The sequence below is a fragment of the Labrus bergylta genome, chromosome 16 (genome assembly GCF_963930695.1).
Source record: "Labrus bergylta chromosome 16, fLabBer1.1, whole genome shotgun sequence".
Lineage (NCBI taxonomy): Eukaryota > Metazoa > Chordata > Actinopteri > Labriformes > Labridae > Labrus > Labrus bergylta.
In genome coordinates this window covers 26,600,737-26,621,983 of record NC_089210.1, presented here as the reverse complement: position 1 = coordinate 26,621,983, position 21,247 = coordinate 26,600,737, and the positions used below count along the sequence as shown (strand labels likewise).

The 21,247-nt window shown below is 37.0% G+C and overlaps 1 protein-coding gene across 7 annotated transcripts in view; it reads right to left on the bottom strand.

Annotated features, from left to right (window-relative positions):
* si:dkeyp-72e1.9 (syntaxin-binding protein 4) overlaps positions 1–21,247 on the bottom strand; it is a 61,876-nt gene that overhangs the window by 34,973 nt on the left and 5,656 nt on the right. For 4 of the 7 annotated variants that reach the window (XM_065964386.1, XM_065964383.1, XM_065964384.1 and 1 more), the window contains exons 2-5: positions 8,268–8,341; positions 4,407–4,502; positions 970–1,039; positions 793–867 (exon numbers count right to left, since the gene is read on the bottom strand). In XM_065964386.1, the coding sequence (XP_065820458.1) occupies positions 793–867; positions 970–1,039; positions 4,407–4,502; positions 8,268–8,341 (315 nt within the window). Of the gene's footprint in view, positions 1–792; positions 868–969; positions 1,040–4,406; positions 4,503–8,267; positions 8,342–12,721; positions 13,122–21,247 lie in introns of those variants that run through there. The other 3 variants (XM_029279415.2, XM_029279413.2, XM_029279416.2) reach the window with 3 other exon arrangements.

Here is a 21,247-nt window from a genome sequence, read left to right as displayed (position 1 = left end):
ATTATTTAATAAAGATCAATTAAGTTGATCTTCATACTACAAGTGTTGCTTGGTACAGTTTGACCTCTTGAATACTAAAACACAACATGCTCTGCCACTGTTAAGGCCTTGGTCACAAAGTCACTTCTAGTGTACATGTGTTGTATCCCAATTTTCTTTTTTTATTGATTGTTGCCTTGTGCTAACATCAATCATTTCTTTATCATGTAATTTGATGCTTTATCATTTTTGTGCTAGCAAGTAAGTTAAAAAGAACAGCTTTTGAGAATCTGTGTAATCTTCAAACATTGAACAGTTGTTTAAAAAAATAATTTCTGAATTGATTCAGGTTTGAAAAATCCCATCTTTTTTTCAACCAGGATGGTTTAATAGCTCTAACTTTGGTACTTGTTCCAAAGCTAAATTGGATTTGATCACCCTGATCCAGTTATCCAAACTTTTTTAAGATGATGATCTGCATAAAATGTGACCAAAAAATATAATGTTTTTTTTTCATTCATTTGATATTGGTTACACGACAGGTCTGAGTGTTTAAAAGGCAAATACAGACATGTTTGTAATTCATTATGGTTCATTATTTCCCACTGAAAACAAAAGCTCTATACGATATGATGACATTTAGTCCCATTTACAGAATTTCAAAACAAATCAGGTTGATCCAATTCAAATGTTGCTCTCACAAAGTCACTCAGACGTAAAATGGATTAGCTGAGCCTGGATAGCAAATAATGTTTTTTTTATGTCTGGAGAATTCACATCCCAAATCAACTTTTATACAGACTATTCTCTTACTTTGCTTCCTCATCTCTGGCTATGAGAAGGCGCATATGATTTGTTGCTGAGGCTGCTCTCAGGACGTCCACGGCTCTGAAGAACAAACACACGACACAAATCAATAATCAATTTGAATGCATAACCGGTGTAAATCTTGTAGGTAAATGAAAGACATGAGTAATAGGAATGTTCTACCTTTCACTTGTGACTCCAACCAAACTGTCTCCATTGACCTCCAATATTTGGTCCCCTGGCATGAGGTTTCCTGTAAGGGTAAGAAAAGGTCTAGTTATCCTTAGGGTATCAGCTACTATACAACACTATAAGAACGTATTTTAAACTACATTAGGCACATTGGAAGACAATTGGACAAAAGTGATACACTTTTCTTTCAGATTAAAGTTTTGGGAAGGTTTTATTCCAGGACAAACGCATCTCATTCAAAACATATAACACAGCTTCCAAAACAAAATCTATAACAATCGGATAAATAAAGTATGCTGTTCTACCCCCTGACCAAGGTAGCAGGCTAATTCATACAAAATCACAAATATTTTAAAACATAAACAACATTGAGAATTCACCAAACTTAACAAAAGGTATTCAAATACAAAGTTTAAGGAAAACAATTGTATCATTGTCTAGTTCTTCCTCAAGTATAGCAGCAATACACATTGTTAGCATTATATTCCTTGACTGTATATCCATCCACCACAATAGACAGTCATGGCCGCCCCCCTAATATAATGGTAGGGGAAACACTGGAACACTTACCCTTCCTAAAGATCCAATAAAAACTGTTTTCCCCTTGGTTTCTGAACTTATCTTGTGCTGCATTCAATGCCCATAGCCCCTAACATCCTATTACAAAGATCTGAACATTTAATTGGCATTACAGGAACCTCACTAAGCTGTCTTAAGTCCTATTTGTTAAATCGATCTCAGTTTGTACATGTTAGTAACGAATCCCCATGCACTGCCAAAGTCATTCATGGCATAAAGTTAGGAGATGTCTATCAAATTGGCATATGGTGATGACCAGAAACACTATGGCAGCTGCAAATTTTATGGAATTAACCGAAACCATAAAATACAAAAATTGTGACTCCAGTTTGGCTGCTCAATTCAGCCACTCCAGTTGTGAACCAGGTGGTAACAGTCCAACCCACTATGCTTCTATCCACTGTGACTGACTCTTCAGCTGACAGCACTGTCAGTAGCCTGGCAGAAAAGGCATTCAGTGATGGGCTTGGATTTTTTGTCCGAGAATGAGCAGCACACACACTTTAACTTCCTCTGACCCTGGGGTCATCGTTGATGAAAAAAGACATTTCATGGTAGGTATTACATGTTCTTTAGTGTGAACAATAAGGATTAATTGAATGATGAGTGGGTTACCTGAAGTCAAACTATTAACTCTTTTGCACTCTGTGCTCCGATTGTTTCTATAGCCATATAGAAACAAGAAACTCCATCAACTTTTATTGTCATGCAGATGATAGTGATAACAAGTAATAACTACACATTAAGCCAGACAAAGCCGTTCAGTTAGCTGACATTTAAATATGCCTAAGGGACTTGAAACCTGGAAGAGCTATAGACATTGAAGTTAGCTTGATTGGGCCTCAATTTCTGAGAAGCATTGTCTGATAATGCATCAATAGACAAAAAGCTGAGCAAAAAGCATTGACACAGTCAATACCTGTATACCTTTAGGCCTTTGCCTTTATTTGACAGTGTAGCTGAAAATAGTTTAGAAACATGGAGAGACTGGGGAGGATGACATGTACAAAAAGGCCAAGGGTCTTCATAAATTGTTTACTGCTCTAGAGAATGATAGTGGAGCAGAGCGTTTAGCCATCAGGCATCACAAGCTAGGGTTTTCAGGAGGGGCGCTGAATTTATATTTTAAAAGTTTGAGTTTCTAAAAGTTAACTGTCTTATGGGTCTACTATGTTCCTGAAACACTTACAGATGACCAGAATGTGGTCTTTTGAAATACAAGCAAGCTTTCTCTTTTATAATGAGTTATTGGGTGACCCCGCATTTACTGGTGACTGTTTTTTTTGGATGTTTCTTTGGATGTCACTGGATTCTGCTTAGAAGAACAGCAGAAAGAAGTGAAAACTGAAAGATCACTACCATAGCGTTGCATCATTTGGATTGACCTGAAATTTGTGGCCTGTATTTTTCATTAATGGCCTAGAGAGAGTGGACCACAACACTACTGTGGTGTGTTATATTCATGTTTTCAACTCAAAAGACATAAAAAAAAACCCTGTTCTGTCACTTCAGAGGCCACCAGTACACATATATTATATATATTTCAGTAGCTAAGACTCTCATCAGTTGTCCTCCTTAACTTTTCCTTCACACAAATCTCAATATCTTCTCTTAAGACAGACATGTGGGGCATGTCAACTAAAGATTCCCAAGCCTTTTTAAGACACTAGACAGTCAAATTGCATTTGTCTTATGCACTACAGGTGTAGAGATTGAACATTTTTGGCCTTTTTTCTGGGCATTTGTTCCTGGTGCACCTTTGGTGTGGTCTTGGTGTGGGAGGACATGGTTTCCGGGGCGCTGGAGCTTTCTGCACACACACCCAATCCTCATCATTGATCACCTGCTGCTGCATTTACACCCTGGTTCTCATCGTCCACGTAGCTATTGTTTGCACCTTCTCAGTAGTATGAGGGCCCACTTTTCTACTGTCTAACCTACTGGTAAAAACATATCTGTGCTTTTGTGTGCATCTTTTCAGTTTTTTTCCTGTGACTAATTCTCTATGTCTTCTCGTTATTTCCAGTGCCTCCTGCAGATGAGCTCCAGCGCTTCACCACCCAGCCTCTCACTGTAAGCCTCATTCCCTTGATTCATTATCACTGGAGCCTCAAGCCTCCCAGCACTCTCACCCTCCTTTCCCCTACTATGGAGCCTCTCCCTTAAGCCTACCAGTTCCTCTTGCTGCCTCTATAATAAAAAAATATATATATTTTTATCCATTTTCCCTGTTTCCTAGACTCAATTTTTGGATCCACTTAAACCCTTTAAAAACTGCAACAAAAGGACTACAAACTGGTTTTCTATCTCAATCAATCAGTCTTGAATTGTATAGCACCAATTCATAACCATGGCAGCTAATACGGTCAAGTGAATAAAATATATGGAACTCACTACTGTGCATTTAGTAATCAGCAAGGAAGATCATTAAAATCAGACAGACATTATAATTCATTAAAATGTCATTTTAACTGCACAAAATCTTGAAAAAAACAAACTCAAGATTTAGGCCACTTCTGCCCCCTTTCTGTAGTAGTTAGAAGGACTTAAGATAGTTTAACGCTTTTCTAGTCTTCTGACTACTCAAAGCACTTTTACACTGCATGTCACACCTACCCACTCACACACTGATGGCAGAGGCTGCAATGTAAAGTGACCATCAGAAGTAACTAATCCGATCCATACAAACTCAGCAACTTGGGGTTATGTATCTTATCCACACATCGGACATGTGGCTACAGCAGCTGGAGGATCGATCCCCCGACCTTCCAGTTAAGGGACGACCAACTTTACCAACTGAGCCACAGCCGTCAGCCTATACACTTATTTAAGATAAAGAAGTTTCTTACCATCACTTGAAGCAACGCCACCTGGTAAAATTCGTTTGACGTAGACTCCAAACTCCTCTCCAGTTAACTCCTTTACTCCACCAATCACTTTAATTCCTGTTGGAATAAAAAGATATGAACAGATTAGTAGCTGCAATTACTGTACATGCACCCTTTTTTCATTCTGATTGAATTCAACAACAATAGACATTCATTCCATTTCCCTTATAAATGCTTATAATATATTAAAAAGCCTGAAACTGCTGGTGTGCCAAAAGGCCTTTTTTAAATATATTTTAAATATCTATGGCGAAGCTTCACTGTGATTGATTTGTTTGATTGTTCAAACACAGCAGGATAAGATTGTTCCTCAAAAAAACCTTACTAAAACTGGGTCAGTTAGGGACACACTAGCAGATTACCAACAAACAAACTTCTGCCTGCATAATGACACTGGAAATTATTTGTAAACAACACAAGCACAAGCTGTGATGTGACACTCCTTGAGCAAACCAGTTAAAATTAGGACATCATGTAAAGAGGGCTAAATCATATTGGCAAAAAAAATTACATTGCTATATGTTTTCTTTCTGTGAAAGATTTTGGGATTACATTTTTTTAAAGGAAATTGCCTCACACAACACTTCACTTAAGTGCTGCAGTTGTAGCCACTAAAAGTAAGCAATACGCAGCACATCGTTAACAGTTCGTTTGTGTGGCCACAGCCGTTAATGGGACTAGGTGCTGATGAATATATTCTTTAAAAATCTGTCATTGAGTGTCTGCCTCGAGCGAAACATTTTAAGTTCTGATTCAGTTGAAAGCTTAAGAGAAGCAATGAAGAGCAATTATTCAAAATGTTCTACATTATCCAGTTGATCGAAGACCATATAAAGCAAGAGAATAAAAAGCAGCATCAAAAAGAAAAACACACAACAGTGATCAAGCTTAATTAAGTTCAATGCAGTAGTGTATAGGATGATACACAAGTGTAATTTGTCATCAAAGTCTCCTTTCTCTGGGTGCAGGTAGCCTAGTGGTTAGTGTGTGGAGCCTGAAGTCCCCCAAGCAGGCGGCGTAGGCTCAAATCCAACCTGTGGCTCCTTTCCTGCATGTCTGTCCCAACTCTCTCTCTCCCTGTCCAACTCTACAGTCCAATCTCTAAATAAAAGCATGAAAAGACCCCCAAAAAATAAACCTTTAAAAAGTGTATTTTCTCAAAATATAAAGGGAATCAGAACCAGGAGTTATTATTTAATGTGTAGTCAAATAAAAAGATAGTTAGTTAGAACTATCATTAAAACAGGTTGGGAAGCCACCAAATGCTACTGTTTGAGCAAGCAAGCATTCCTTTCTGCCTTTCATGTGTGAGAAGTTACTAGAAATGTTGTTATTGTTACTTTCACACTTCAGGGTTGGTGAACTCATAAAGGACCACATGCAAATTGCAATGCATAAATGACTAGCTTGGCGCAGATGGGGTTTTAAATATTGTGACCTTATGGAAGTGAGGTCATTCAAAAGAAGATGCTATTTTATTGTTTGCTGTCAAATTAAGAGGGAATTAAGGGCAACATCATTGCAGTCAGCGGCCTCAAAGCAGACTTGGACCAAGCTAGTTCAATGACATACCGCAATGAAACCACATCTTCCTTACAGTTGATGCATATCGAAAAAACTGAGCACAGCCTCTACGTACTGATAGTCCCTGACACACAAGTGTTCCATCACTGAACTTAAAGTGATAAAACTGAAATGGCCTAGCTGAATTCTAATAATTAGACCAGAGCTTCTTCAGCTTCAGGCTGCCAACACAAAGACAAAATGGATACACTGATCTAGGCTGAAGAAAAGTGGTGCATGTTAATTATCGCCTGTTGGAAGAATAGGGTTATAAAATTCCCTATCTCAGTCCTCCCTTCCTTCTTACACTTCTCTGAGGAAACAGTCTTGTTCTTTTGTTCATTCTCACGGCACTCTCCTCCCATGGCATCTCATCAGATGAAAAAAACATCATGCATGAGCAGTAAGAGTGAATATAAAAGGCATGTGTCTCCCTCATGTTCAGCCTGACATCTTTCTCCCAAAAATATTATTTCTGCAAGGGCCTGTTTGCAATTAAATGCTCTTACACTTAACACTTTGAGAAAAAAAAGAAATCATAAAATTCCAATTAAACATTTATCTTGGATAACACAGTGCCATTTGTAACATCAAAGAAAACCTGCTGTGAAACACATGATGAGGTATTTCATGTTTAATCAGCTGCATTAACATAGAGAACAGCATGTGCTTTCCTTAGCATATGGGCTGCAGGAGTGTGTGCTATACAGTGTGAAAAGAAGACATTTCTCTGACTACTGTCAGCAGATATACACAGACACCTGTCTTTAGACTTTATGCATTGGAACAGTTTGTACACTTGCACATAATCATACTGAACGACAATAAGCAGCTTTGCTTGTCACCTGTATGCTGCTTTAAGTACTGTACATGAAACACACGCTTGCACACGCCTTTAGTGTTCCCTCCACTTAAAGTGTGATTATGTTAGTACCACTGGCATTTGTGGTACAACAGAGAACAGAAGCCAGCTAGTCCATGAGAAAGTCCAGTGCTTTCCCAACACAGCAGCAAACATCCACAATATGCTCCTCCAGATGATGTCAGCTTTATTTCGGCTGATGAGTGAAAAAGGGGATCAGACTCTGTCAAACTAAATATGTTGGTTGAAGGCTAGATTTAAGCTCAATACCGATTTTTACTCAATTTTTCTCTAGAATAGCTTTTATGGTAGACTGTATAATACATACAGTGCTCCCAACATTTAGCTGGCAGTTGTTTTTAAGGCCAGTTGTCTGGCTACATGTGATTAATTTGAGTTTTGGTGTTGTATAGGTAGCGTTTAGTGTGATGGCTTTCTCTCTCTTTTTTCTCTCACCCTCTCTCTCTCTGTCTGCTCGCACAGTGACTATGTTCACATAAGCGCTTGTTGAAACATAGAAGAAAAGGTGTCCTGCATGTGCTGGAGTGGTTCTTGTGTGGAAATATAATCCTGCCTGTGCCACTGACTGACTGCATTTATTTATTACTGCTACACTAAGTGCTTAACATGTGCCTTGCATTGACAGAGTGAGCTGCCATGCAATATATACTGGTCTATTTTAAGGAAGGAAGAATTAGATTTTTTTATAAAACAACCTTTTTAATGGGAACTTTATATATCACAGAAAACTATGAAAAGAAAACTGTGATGTGGGCTATATCATTTTGCAGTTCTGGCTGGCTGGCAAACATACTTAAAAAGCATATTTAAATGTAGATTCATTATAGGAGAAGTAGAATGACGGCCGTTGGATTATGTACAGATTACAAAACAAACATAATAAAATAAAAAATATTTTTTAAACTTCCTTGACACATTTGCAATGAGCTACAGTTTAGTTTAGATTAGATTTAGATTATATAGATTTATAAATGTATTATCAATTGTGTAAAGCACCTGTACTTAACAGAATATTTTAGGGATTGTATTGTGTTTATGTTTATCAGTTGTTTGTCCTTATATACGCACAAACCCCACTAGTGTTGTGTGGAAGTGAAGTTCAGATAATAACAACAGCAGCTCCCTGTATTCTTAACCCAGCCGAGTTAAGTGGGTTAGGGCTTTGCAACATGACCTACTTCCACACCCAGGCAAACAGACAAGCATAAATACTCTGCAGAGACGGCCTGTTCAAGTTAGGATTTAAATCCTTTCAGCTATGGTAATATACCTTTGGTATGATATAATGATAAGAAATATAATAAAAATAATGCCTTCAATCTTTGCCAGAAGAAAACATCTTGTATTCATTTAGCTAAAAGAAAAAGACAACTCACCCAGGCCATTCTCACAGTCTGTAAACTCAATGGAATGAACAGCTCGGTCAACTCCATATGGACCCATTAGCGTCCTGAGATAAAGCAATCAAGAAGATGGAGAAGGGATGGAGGGAGAGACAGAATAGAGAAAAAATGTGTTACTTTAAATATTTTACTTTGAAAGCTTTTGAACCGTTTTACTTGTCACCAGTGTTTTGAAAGATACACAGAATTATAGAAAGAAACATGTAAATCAGGGAAGACTATAGAGCCTCTGTCTTTCACAGGGAGTTTCTCAATAAGGCCTTTCACTTTTTAAGGCACAGCTCTTCTTACTGAAATCGTCAGAGGCTGGATGTAATTGGTAAATTGACTTGAGCTTGTATAGCACTTTTCTAGTCTTTGAGTCTGACTACTCAACGCGCTTTTCACACAGCAGGTCACACTACCCATTCACACCACATTAACACAGTGATAGCAATGTTACGCTGCTATGTAAAGTGTCCATCAGTATTAATTAATCCATTCCTTCACATTTAAATGACGCTGACACAACTGCAGAACTAACTTGGAGTACAGTGTCTTGCCTTCTGGTTGAGAGAAGCCTCACTACTGAACCATAGCTGCCCATATGTCATTCTTTCATGTTTGTTCAAGACAGTTGTAAACTAAAGACAGATTAGATACCAACATTCTAACTAGATGTTAAATCGTCAGAGTGTTAAGACTGGGGCTCAATAGCCATCATGCTACTTTAAAACATGCCCATGTTCCCAACATGCAATGTGCAAAGTGTAATGGAAGAGCTGCTCATGCATCAAATACATTTAAAGTAAAGTTGTTGGAGAGACTCTCCAAAAAAATATATATATATATATATTGTGAGGGGACCACTAAGCGTCTTACTGAAAGACAACCAACTCTACCCCTAGCAAGAAAGAGCCTTGGTCATGGATTTATAGTTTATTTCTTATGTACTAACTACAAAAAAATAGGGTACTATAAGTGCATAGTGCATAGCAGTGCATAGCAATGATAAATGCAACATTTAGAATAGCTTTTTAATTGTCCACCTTACATAAGTGAGGAAGACACTAATTATCAACATCAACTTGTACAGATCTTGCCAGAGGTATGCAAACCCTGGGCTACTATTTGCACTTAAGATGATTAGTCAGCACCAGGGTGGAATTGGAGAGCATGCATCCAACTTCATTTTTTTCATGTCTCATGAATGGCATATGATCACGCTAATAGCCAGTTGTAATTAAAATTCAAAAGATCAAATTCAATGTTTTCTGCTGTATATTGGTTATCTACACTTTAGCATGCATTCTGACAGAAGCCTAAGTCTTTCTGGCTGTTTGGTTGAAACCAGCTGCCATCACTTGCTGAGAGTTGCAAATAGACACCTTTGGATGCTAGACCAAATTAATATAGCTTAAGAATGTTACTAATTAAAGCTAATTTGTATCATTAAGCCACATAAAAACAGCACAGAGAAAAAATGTTTTATCTTATTGTTGTTGTACCTGTCATATAGTTTAAGGTAATACTCAAGACTTCTGAGGATGGGTGTCTAGCATTGACCCATTCCACTCATCTTCCACACCCTTTGCCAAGATCTCTCTCTCTTTCTCCTTTGCTCTCCGGTGCTGCTCCTCAGCCTCTGTGAAGTTAATAAACTCATCTGCTGCAGCTTACCAATCAAGGGCTGCAGCCTAAAGAGCAGGAGAGAGAGAGACGTTGCCAGTGGGTCATTTAGTGATTATGTGTGAAAGTGAGTTCGGAGATTACGTCTTCAATGGAAGAAGGTTCTTGTTGAATTCATGTTCCAAGTGTTACTTTCTTAAGAGTGATTTTTTGTTTTTTGACAACTTTGACAAGTTCCAGAAGGCAGATGGCTATGTTTTTTGTTTGACAGGATCTGGAAAAAACATGTTTTAATAAAGATGAATATATTGTATCGCTGTACTGAGCAGGACTTTGCAAGCTGTCGGTGAATATACATTAAAAAAAAAAGTCATTAAGTACATGTAGGTTGTTTATTTGGCCAACTACTCCAATATTATTCAAGATTAGGTGCTGTCTGACAGAAACACACGTTCACTTACTCACTATCCCATATGACCTAAAATATTTTACTCTTATGCGTACATATGGTGAGAATAAAACGCATCTTGGTCAGTGCTCACATGGTCTACAGTCAAGTTCATAAGTTGGGCAGAAATAATTGTGATTACATTTTGACAAGAACTGCCCATTCTGTCTCCATTTTTTTTCATTCCCAATCCCAGTAACATTACTAAAGTAGAATATTGATTTGCTCAGACTGACAATACATGAATATACATTTTTTTCTTACCACTGTAACTTTTGCTGCTTTGCTAAAGTGCTCATGATGGATAGGCCGGGTCTTTGCAATATAACAAAGAGTAAGGTCTTTTACCTGCTTTTTGTAAAGGGTCTCCAGATAACACTTGTTATGAGTTGACGCTATACAAATAAAAATTAATTGATTGATTGATTGATTGGTTGATTGATTGATTAAATGTTATAAGTAGGGCTGTCAGCATTAAGTAGTTAATCACCATTAATTAAGGTCTGAAATGAATGCATTCATTTATTTTAATCGCATGTTATTTTGTCCCTTAAGGCACACCATGGATAAGCCTCCACAATGTCTCCCTGTAGTCACAGTGATAAAAACGAACGACACTTTTGCATCTTTGTATGTCTCATTTCACTGTCAAATTCCCAGACAACTCAATTGTTGAGTCAAAAGTAATATCCACTTCATGACATCAAACATTAAACTTTTCTACCGTTCCTTTTTCCTTGTCGTTTAGTTTTTTTTTATCAGTAACAAGTTCCTTTTTCTGGAAAAGTGAAACAATTGACAAAAACAGTTTTGTGTCTTCCTTAAATCATTTCCTAATTGAATCAACCACCTGACAGGCATGATGTGACCAATCAATTGATCCAAGAAGTGTGAGTGACCAACAAGTGCCTATAGTCTGAAGCATTGCTAAATGCTTACATGCAGGTGTACCTTTTTTTATGACTTCTACATTTGATCAGAAGAGATCCCTCCACTGTTTTTGAAATGTGTCATAATGTTACTGCAGAGCCTCATTTGACTCAAAATTTTGTAAAATGTGAAATTATTCTAAAAATAATGTAATGGCCTAAAAATATTGTAATTTGTTCATAAAATTCAATGGTAAAAGTTAATCATCAATTTACCATGTTAGCTTAAATCATGAGTCTGCCAGATTGTTGTTGTGTTTGCCTTGGTGGCTGTGGTTCAAAAGCATAACAAGAGTTACTATTAATGATGTAATTATATCGTTAGGAATACAAAAGAGATATAAAGACAATCAATGTATCCTTTCGTTCAGTTTTATCAGCAGCAGCCATACATTATTTGGTTCCAATTCATACAGATTACGCTATGACCAAACTGCATTTTCTCCTTTTACATGGAATATTTGTTTTTTGATTGTTACTTGTTAATTGTTAATACTAAGTCATTAATTAGGCTAGGTACATCTTTTATTTTGAAGACCAAAATTTCAGTAGGCCTATTTTCCCTAATGTATAAATAATTAAAATAATGTAGTCACAATAAGTGATCTGATATACGTTAAGACTAGATAGGTTCAAGATCAAAATGAAGAATGGAACCTAAAAGTGAAAGGAATAGCAGTAGGAGGGAGTTAATGAAAGAAAAACAATGTTTCACTCCTTTGGCTGCATAAAATAAACAGAAGAGCTCTATGCATAGCAGACCACGAAGAAGCTTACAGTTGACCTGATTTCTGATTTGATTTCATATGGAGCATTTCCGGGTTTTTTGTGTGTGTAAAGAAACAAATTCTTCAAGTATGCTACATTTAAGGATCAGCATGATCTCAATAAACATTTTAAATCACACGATCGCCATGATCGCTTCGGCAAACAAATACCGTCGCCTCAGTGCGCGTGACGCATGACAGATGGTGACAGGTCTGTTCTGTCAAGCCAAAACAACACGAGAAAAATAAAGCGCTCCCCAGCTCTTTTTATGTCGTCCTTTCTACAGCCTGTGTTGTTATCGAGTATGTTCTAGTATCTCTGAAACTCCACATTTAATAACCTATTTCGAAACATTGCTCATCATTTAGGCTACAAAAAATATTAAATAAGGCACGTTTTCTGTTTTAAAGAATGAAAGAATTAACCACTTAGCGCTGGAGCACCGCACACGCCTCACATCAACTAAGCGATGTTTTTATCCCTTCTCCAGTATGGAGAAGGGATAAAACCTGAAACCTGCACTTGTTCTGGAAACAGCCGAAACCATCACTTAGGAGTACCGCCACGAAATGATACACTGCACACTTCTTGAAGTGAGCATAGAATAGCGTCAACCAGTGCTTCAACAACCATCAACCCCACCAGACATCCCCCGTAGTTTTCCTCTTGTTTACCTGCTAATGATGACAGCTCCTTTATACATCACCGAAAAGGTTGGCATTTTGACATGAAGTCCGCTTCTCCAGTTCGACGGGCGGTAGGTCGGTCGGTCGAAAAACCCCAGCCCTCAGCATGCAACCTCAAGGTGGTCTGTCAATACAGCCAGCCTCTAATTCCAGTTAACTGTCAGTGCCAAACATTCCACCTTAACCCACAGAATTAATCTCTTACATAACTAAAGTCGCCGAAAAAAAAATGCCACAGACAGCCCTAACGGGGGAATTATTTTGGCAAAGCTCTTCTAGTTTATCACACTTGTTTAGAGATATGTCCGCTTCCTCCGCCTGTTGGGTAAGAGAGAAAGTACTTGTAGCTTGAAAGATGCTAAAGTTGCATGAGCAGGAAGCGATATCCTCACCAAAGCCCATCCATTTTAGAAGAATATTCTTATTCATGATTGAACTTTTGACTATTTGAGGGTTTTGAAAATTGTTTGAATTATTTTACAAGCTTAAAAACAAATTCTTCCTAGTAATTGTTTCTATGCATTTTTATGTTCATTAAGCTTTAATTTTCTATATTTCCAATATTAAAAATGTTTTCACAGTAAAAAAAAAAACAGTTATAAATAAATGATGTGTATATGCGCAACTACAACCAAATACAATTCAAACAGCCCCTTACATGCTTTCCATTTAGAAACAGTGATTTAAGCCTCTGTGTGTTGACATCCCTTGGCATTGTCATTTTTAATTCAAGCCCTCTGGGCATCCTGTTTTATCATCACTCCTTATTTTTGGAAACTAAATTAACAAGTTATTTTGTTAAAAAGGATAGGCCACAAGATTAATGGTGATAATTACTTTTAATACACTAAATTTGGCTCAGTTTACTAGTTTTATGATTGGTTTGGATTGGAGATCTAGCCAAATAAAAAAAAAAACTCTTCCACCTGGAGAAAGACACAAAGAGACACAAAGATACAAAATGTATTACCATGGACAGGCTCATTGCAGTTGACAGGTTTGTTGCAATAATTTGTGAGTGTACAGTATGTGTGTGTGGGGGAGGGGGGGTTTATGAGAGAAGAACTGTAAAGGGCTTTGGCTGTCAAGATCAAATAGCCTTCAATTATTACATCTAACAGCTGCTAACAGAGCACTTTGTAGTGAGGAAACAACAACCACAGGGCCAAAAAATACAGACAAAACATTAAGGATCCACTAAAATTAAAAACTGACAAGCAAATTAAGCATCCTCTAAAATCTGATTGAAAATGTCTTTTATAACTGGAAAAGCTTGTTTCAAAATGTCGGGTGTGAACAGAAATATTCAAGTGTAACCACAGCCCTTATGTGCTACACGAGTATCCAAAAAAACTGCTTGATCAAATGCTTTAAACACAATCAAGCCTGCCAAATTTTTTAATTATTTGTGTGAAAGACGAATACACAGCGTTGTAGTTTTCAGAGTTACTGAATTTGACGCGCGATATAAGCAGTAGGCAACTTTTATGTAAACACAGTTTTAGCCAATTTGAGCTTACATTCAACATCTGTAAATGCATTCATACGTCCATGCACTCCACAAACCTGTTACCAACAAATTTACTGCTAAGGTGAATGAATGTGAAAATATTCTCAGAACACCTCTTCAGCTCTGCATATGTCCATAACACCTTGTAATTAGGCTCAATACATATCTGCAAGTAGGCTAGTCTACATTTAACTTAAACTACTGTTCAACAGTTAAAAACATACCTTGCAAAACTTAGTGGCACTTTTAACCTTCGGAACATTTTTCTGTTATCATGGGATATCCATGTGATTCTTGTTGTATCATCTGCTCTGCATATTGTACTGCACCACAAAGAGAGATACTGAGAGTGACCAATCATAAAGAGAAGATAATCTTATGGCAAAGGGATAATCCATACGATGTCTAAATATAGATCTTTATAAGACGGCTACTAGTTCGACAGAGCTGATCATTTTCAATGAGTCACTTGAGTCAATCAAAATGGAATGTGTTTTTCATTTAGCACACCACTGAATAAGACTAACTATTGACCCAGTTTGGTCATTATTGGGTTAACTTGGCAGAGTATTAATGGGGTGTCACTGGGTCAAAGTGTTCCAGCTACTACAATTTAGGCACTTTCCTCCAATGAGCACAGTTTTCTATAATGGACATGGATACACAAAACTCTAACTGTATCTGCCCTGAATCAGTGCCCATATAAACTGAAAGAAAATGGAAAGTTCACTATGTTGTGTAACTTTGGTAATGCCATATTTTTTTTGTGCTGTCTGTGTTTAGCTGATCTGTTATTTGTGGGAACAGTAGTTGTTGTTCAGGGCAAATGAGAATTTGGGTTTGGTTATTAAGAATAAAGATTGTTAATATGAGTAAATATATGGATCTGTTCTTATGTAATCAACAGTGGATTTTGCTGTGGAACTCGGGTCATGCCTCTCATCTCCAGCCCTCTCAAATTAGGTTACACCTAACACAAATACATTTTACAATTGTTGTGTTAACACTGAGAAATGAGAATGAGCAAAGTCATTAGTCATCAAAGTAATTTTTTTTAACTTAAATCTTTAATTTAAATGTTTGTTTTTTTAATTATTGAGACAATTATGAGTTTACCTTGCAAGATAGCTGAGGGAGAGATAAAAGAGCAGAAGTGTAATTGAGAAAGACCTTATGGTGAAAAAAATACAATGTCTATTTGGATTTTTTTAGGATTCACAATGTTACCAAAAAGGTGTGTGTAACATTGTTAAATAGCAGAAAGCCATGACTGTACAATGCACATTTTTGTACTAACAAATTATATTATCAAACGTTAGTTCTAACCAAGCAATCTGGACGGACAAGAGGCATTCGATGAGTGCTGATATAGAGCACAACTTCACTGTGTTTGCAGTTGACAGTGTTTGTCCTGATTAATTGACCAACCTCAGAATCATACAACAGAGAATTTTACTGGTTAAATGACAAATAAAACAGAGGCAATACATGTTTGTAAAACAAAGTAACTGGTCCGTGATAACCATAGAAACAATAAAGTAACAAGAATGAAAAAGAAAGTTTGGGTGGCTTGCCACAGTCCAGTTTCAGTGAAGATTTGGAACAAGTGAGTGAAGCACATAATCATTTGTTGTTGATTATTACTTTGCTATGACTACAGTATTTGCTGCTAGTAGAACTTTTGTATAGAAACAATACAGCACTCAAACTTGTGATGCTGTACTGAATATCAGCTGTACTGCATAGCCGTTTTTATTCAGTCCTATAGGCAATAGGCACTGTCTGGAAGATTATTGATACACTATCCCTCCCTGTCATGTGATATTGCCCAAATATAATTTTTGTAAAATTGAAAAAAGAGGTGGCTCATCTTACATGGTTTTTCATGCACATTGCTTATGCATTTTTCCCAACGTAAGGAGAGGAATGGCTGGCATAAGTGTATTACAGACTAAAGCCTGTCACTGTGACTCTGCTATAAATATATAGCTCTAGCAGGTGGGTTACCCATTTCTCTTTTATTTGGATAACTATTGTTTATTTTGATCAGCCACATCATTACGTAAGATCAAATCCTGCAATTTTAAAAACACTAATACCTAGAAAAGATTACTAGTCCTTTAAAAGCATCTTTGTGATGCTGAAGGGACTGAAGGGTACCAAAACAAATGGAGGCTGCTGCCTGTTTACACAACTTATATTCACACAACATTACTGTAAGGTCAAGCAATTTAATTTTGGCCATATCATGCCAGGGTCTTTAACTGATATATTTTTTTTAGATAGATGTAGCAGATGCTACTGTTAGTGAATCAGTGAAACAGTATGTATGCAATTTCAATCCAGTACAGGACAGTAAAACTATTTTAAATAGTGCACCAATATAAATAGGCAAAGACCATGATTTCATCAAATTCCATAAAAATGTCTACTGACATTTTTACTGCTTATTGTTACAAATTCTGCATGAGACAGTTCTTTGAAATGCATCAAGTCGTGTTTTAAAGTTACCAAAAAATGAAGTTGACAATGATGGACTGACAGTTAAAGTAACCTTCAAATCTTTGTGATGAGATTTTTATCATGTGTTGGAACAAATTATAATTAACAGTTATCTGAGTATAAGGAGATCACAATAAAGCACTTCTCTGTGAAATAACAGTGTGCATGATTCCCTGCCTACACTCCCACACAAGGACACACATAAAAACACACACAATCTCGTCACAGAGATTTATTCTCTCCTTCCTCTCCATTGCAGCCATGGCAACAACCATTTGCCTCAGAACTTTAATCACTAAATCTGCACAGTGGGTCATTATCAGATTATGGGATTAACCAATCCACACTGAAAATTTAAACAGGCCCAAACCCAATCACAGAGATACAAGCTCACACACAAAATCCCATGTGATCATGATGGTCTGTGTGTGTGTGTGTGTGCATGTGTGTGTGTGTGCGTGTGTGTGCGTGTGTGTGTGCGCACGCGCGTATGTTTGTATGTGTGACCGTGTGTGTGCAAGACAAGAAAAGAAAAAACTCAAGCGTCGCTGTCACTAGTTTCTAGTTAAAAGGTACAAGGTTGCCCTCTACAGACAGATGCAGAAGCTGCAGATTCAATGAACAGTTTATCTAGATCCACTATCTTGGTTCCAGGGGCATCATGAGGATTTATCCCCATGAAATTCTCTGCTAAGGAAGCAAAGTTATGTTAAAATGAAGTTTTTCTCCTTAAAACCCTCAGGTTGTTTATTTAGTTGTTTTTTTTAATTCAGGTGCTCTAAGAGCAAAACAATTCTTCACAGTCATCAAACTGTTGTAATGCTGGCACAGTACCCGAGTCTCTTCCAAGGATGAGAAAGCATTGTATACCCTCAGGAAGTGTTCAAATTGTGTTCTTTGTATTTTTTTAAGAACTCACTGTGGCTGTCTTTTTGATCTCAGCCACAAACTAAAGCTTTACATGAAGTTGCATTTCAACGCTCCCTGATGAGGGGTGTAATGCCGCCAATATATTTGAGGCGTTATTGCATCACATGGTGAGTCTCTATATTGTAAACTACTAACAACTGCTCACATTCTTCTGTAGCCGCAAGACATGTATTGGTTGCATATTCAACTATAATGACCATGTCGATATCAAAAAATCTATTCATGTACTTTTCTGTGAACTTGAGATCTCTTCAGCCACCTGTAAAAAAAGAAACAATATTCAAAGAAAAAACATCAAAGGCTTTCTTTCCTCTGCAATACCAATTAAAAATCTTCACACTTCACAAAACATATCCCTACTGCTGGTTGGCTGTTCAGCTTCGAGAATCTCCTGAGTTTTAATGTTTTCCAAGAGGAACTTTTAATTTAAAGTTGTAAACATGCTGGCTTTTGAAGTAGAAACCTCCAAGTAAGGTCAGGAGAAATAAGAACATTGTTGTAACAATAAGAATATTAATTTATACATACTGCTTATCCACAGCTTTAAAGTCTAAACTGCTCCTCCAATTAAAAATCTGCTAAAAGATTGTAGGCCAACCATTTCAGAGCCTCTATGAATCAGCCTACACTAAAAACTTTTTAACCCTAACCCTTTATGGCTGGTAAACGGTATTGTGTCTGACCCCAACCACGCCCTGAACAGTAGATATGAAATATTACTATCAAGTACCCTCCCTCTTTCTGAACAACCACATAAGCGGATAAGGAAGAGTTGAGTAGGAGCAATCATAAACAGGGAAACAAAGCTCTTAAGAGTTCCATTAAGGTATCTTAAAATACACATTTTGTAGGTCAACACATACAGATACATGTACAATTGTTGTACAAAGTGAAAAAAAACAACATTGCAACCAGAATGGATGAAAACTCTCTCCTACAATGTTGGATAACATCTAGCTTGATCCACTCTAAGCATTGTCTTTGGTCGCAGCAGGCAGCTGTTGAAAACTAGAATATAAAGTACAACATTACAGAAGGTGCCTTGAAGTCACAACTGGCTTTTATGAATGAATGAGAGCTAACACATGGTATGACTCATGTCACACCTGAACAAACCTGTGCATAATCAAGGGACTAGGAATGAAAGGACTCCCGGTTGACTTTCCTCCATACATATACATAAGAGGAAACCAGGGGTAATCCAAAATCTGTGCGCCATGCGTCTCACTCGGCCCTGAGCAGATTTTGAATTTCTGGAATAGCAAAGGGTAGTGAGACAGACCCAGATACACTTTGAACCATAGGCTTTAGACCGTGCATTTTAAATTTTCTTTAAACAGGGCCCTTATTCTCCAATCTCCATATCTGGATAATCTAAAATGTAGATGTTTTTCTGATTCATTATTAATGATATATCAAGTAAAGAAAAGACTTTGGTTATTCTTGCAAAATATCTTCTCTGATTATAACGTGCTTATGGTACAGTGACATTAGCTAGTGCTGCTTCAGATCACTGAAACTTCTATAAATATTTTACTTTGAGAACATTGTATCATCTAAAAGGGATTGATGATTGAGTTTTGGGGAAATACAACAGAAGAAAAAAAGGATATTCAAATTCATAAGCTAAATCTTTCTTCATCACTTATTTGGCCTGATCCAATAAAATGCATCAGGTATGTTATTACAACGACTCACACAGGCAGCTCTTGTACATCCACTCAAGTTACATTCAGAAAAAGTCTCTGATATCTTCCCATATAGACACAACCGACCACTCAGCTGAGTGAGGAACATCAAGAGGCTGAGAGAAAGATCAGCAAATAGCAAACTTCCCTGGAGGTGCAACCAGTCAGCAGTCTGCTTTAGGATCAACAGAATTTATTGAGAGAAAATCAAACTCAAAGTAATCATTCACAGCAAATCTTTCATCACCAGAGGAAATTGGGCAGGAATCGATATGGGGTGATTTGAAAAGCCATTACTGCACATTGATTCAAACTGACTAGGAATAATTGAGCTGTTTCTTACAGAGTCTATTAAGACTCTGTGAAATGCAATAGACAGCAACAGCAAGAGAAAATTAAGAAGTTTTAATGGGATACAGGGAATTGTATTACAGTGAAATGCACCTTTCATTCAAATGTATTTCACTTAATAGGAAACATGTTTGATTTTTTTCCCTTTTTAAAACTAAAAAAATTAGAATCAATAAAAGCAATGTTTAAAAACAAACTAAAAATAAACAAAGTAATTTCCAAGAAATGTGTCGATCTATTATAAACTATGAACAATAAAAGTAGACTTTACAATGTAGGATGTTCCTAGTTAAAATGGTTGTCGTCTGTAAAGTAATAACTCTGTGTGAGACATCAGACTGCTCCATACCCAAATTTAAATGATTTTTCTTCCTATTCCCAGGATTGGCAGAATCACAGATTTCTATAGTATGGTCATCTTGCTGCAGGAATAACAGCTGACAAAGTTAGAGGTCAAGCCCATTTTCAGCCACGCACATTCTGGTAACTCTCATGTTTTTTACTATACTGTTCAGCTATTTCAAGATTCCCATGAATCTATAATAAAATAACTGTAGAGTATTATATTTACAATGTCTAACATCAATGCAGAATAACTAAGCAAGTTTTGGCACTAAGAGGATATTAAACAAATACTCTGTGTTCGGTATGATAACACCTTGAAGAAAGAGGTCTTAGGTATGAATCCCTTGTTAGTCAAGGTGCAGGAACCCACCAGAAACTGGAAACTATAGGTAAAACAGAGTTTGGCAGACGGCTGTTCAACATGAGTCTGGTTTTGCTCAAGGTTTCTGCTTTTTAAAAGGAAGGTTTTCCTTCCCACTTTTCTAAGTGTTGCTAAGTGCTGTGCTTATGGTGGATTAAAGATGGGACTTTGTAAATAATATAACATAGAGCATGGTCTTTTACCTGCTCTTTTGTAAAGTGTCTTAATATAACATTTATTATGAAATGACAAATTGATTGATTTGTTCATACACCTAGAATCATTTTTTTTTATTATTTGATGTATTGCCTTTTTTATTTGTTCCATTTTTAAGTTAATTTGCTTTATATAATGTATTGCTTTAAATTTGCACATTTTGAAATAAGGTATTCCTTTAGTCTTTCTCAGATTTTCAGGTTCTTTTCAGGCTTGAACCCTCAACCTTACGGTTAAGAGACAACGACTCTACCAACTGAGCCACAGCCGCACAATGTCAACAATGTGTCCCATGACAAAAAAAAGGTAAAAGATGCTTAGGCCAGGTGACTTAATAAGAGCATGTTGTTTTTGAGCAGAACTAAAGTGATATATGCTGTCACCAGAAGCCTGAATTCCAAAGGACAGGAGTTGAGTAAATAACTTGTCAAATTGCATCCAGTCACACCTGTCACAGCCTTTGGTCAGTGTCACAAGAAATATCAAGTCAAGGACACCAAGCCAAATAAATAGACTGTGAATTCTGACCAGTGTTTTAAAGGAAGTCTGCCAACACTCTATATCTTAGGTATTGAGTGAAATGTCTTCATTTCAACAAATAGCATCTTATT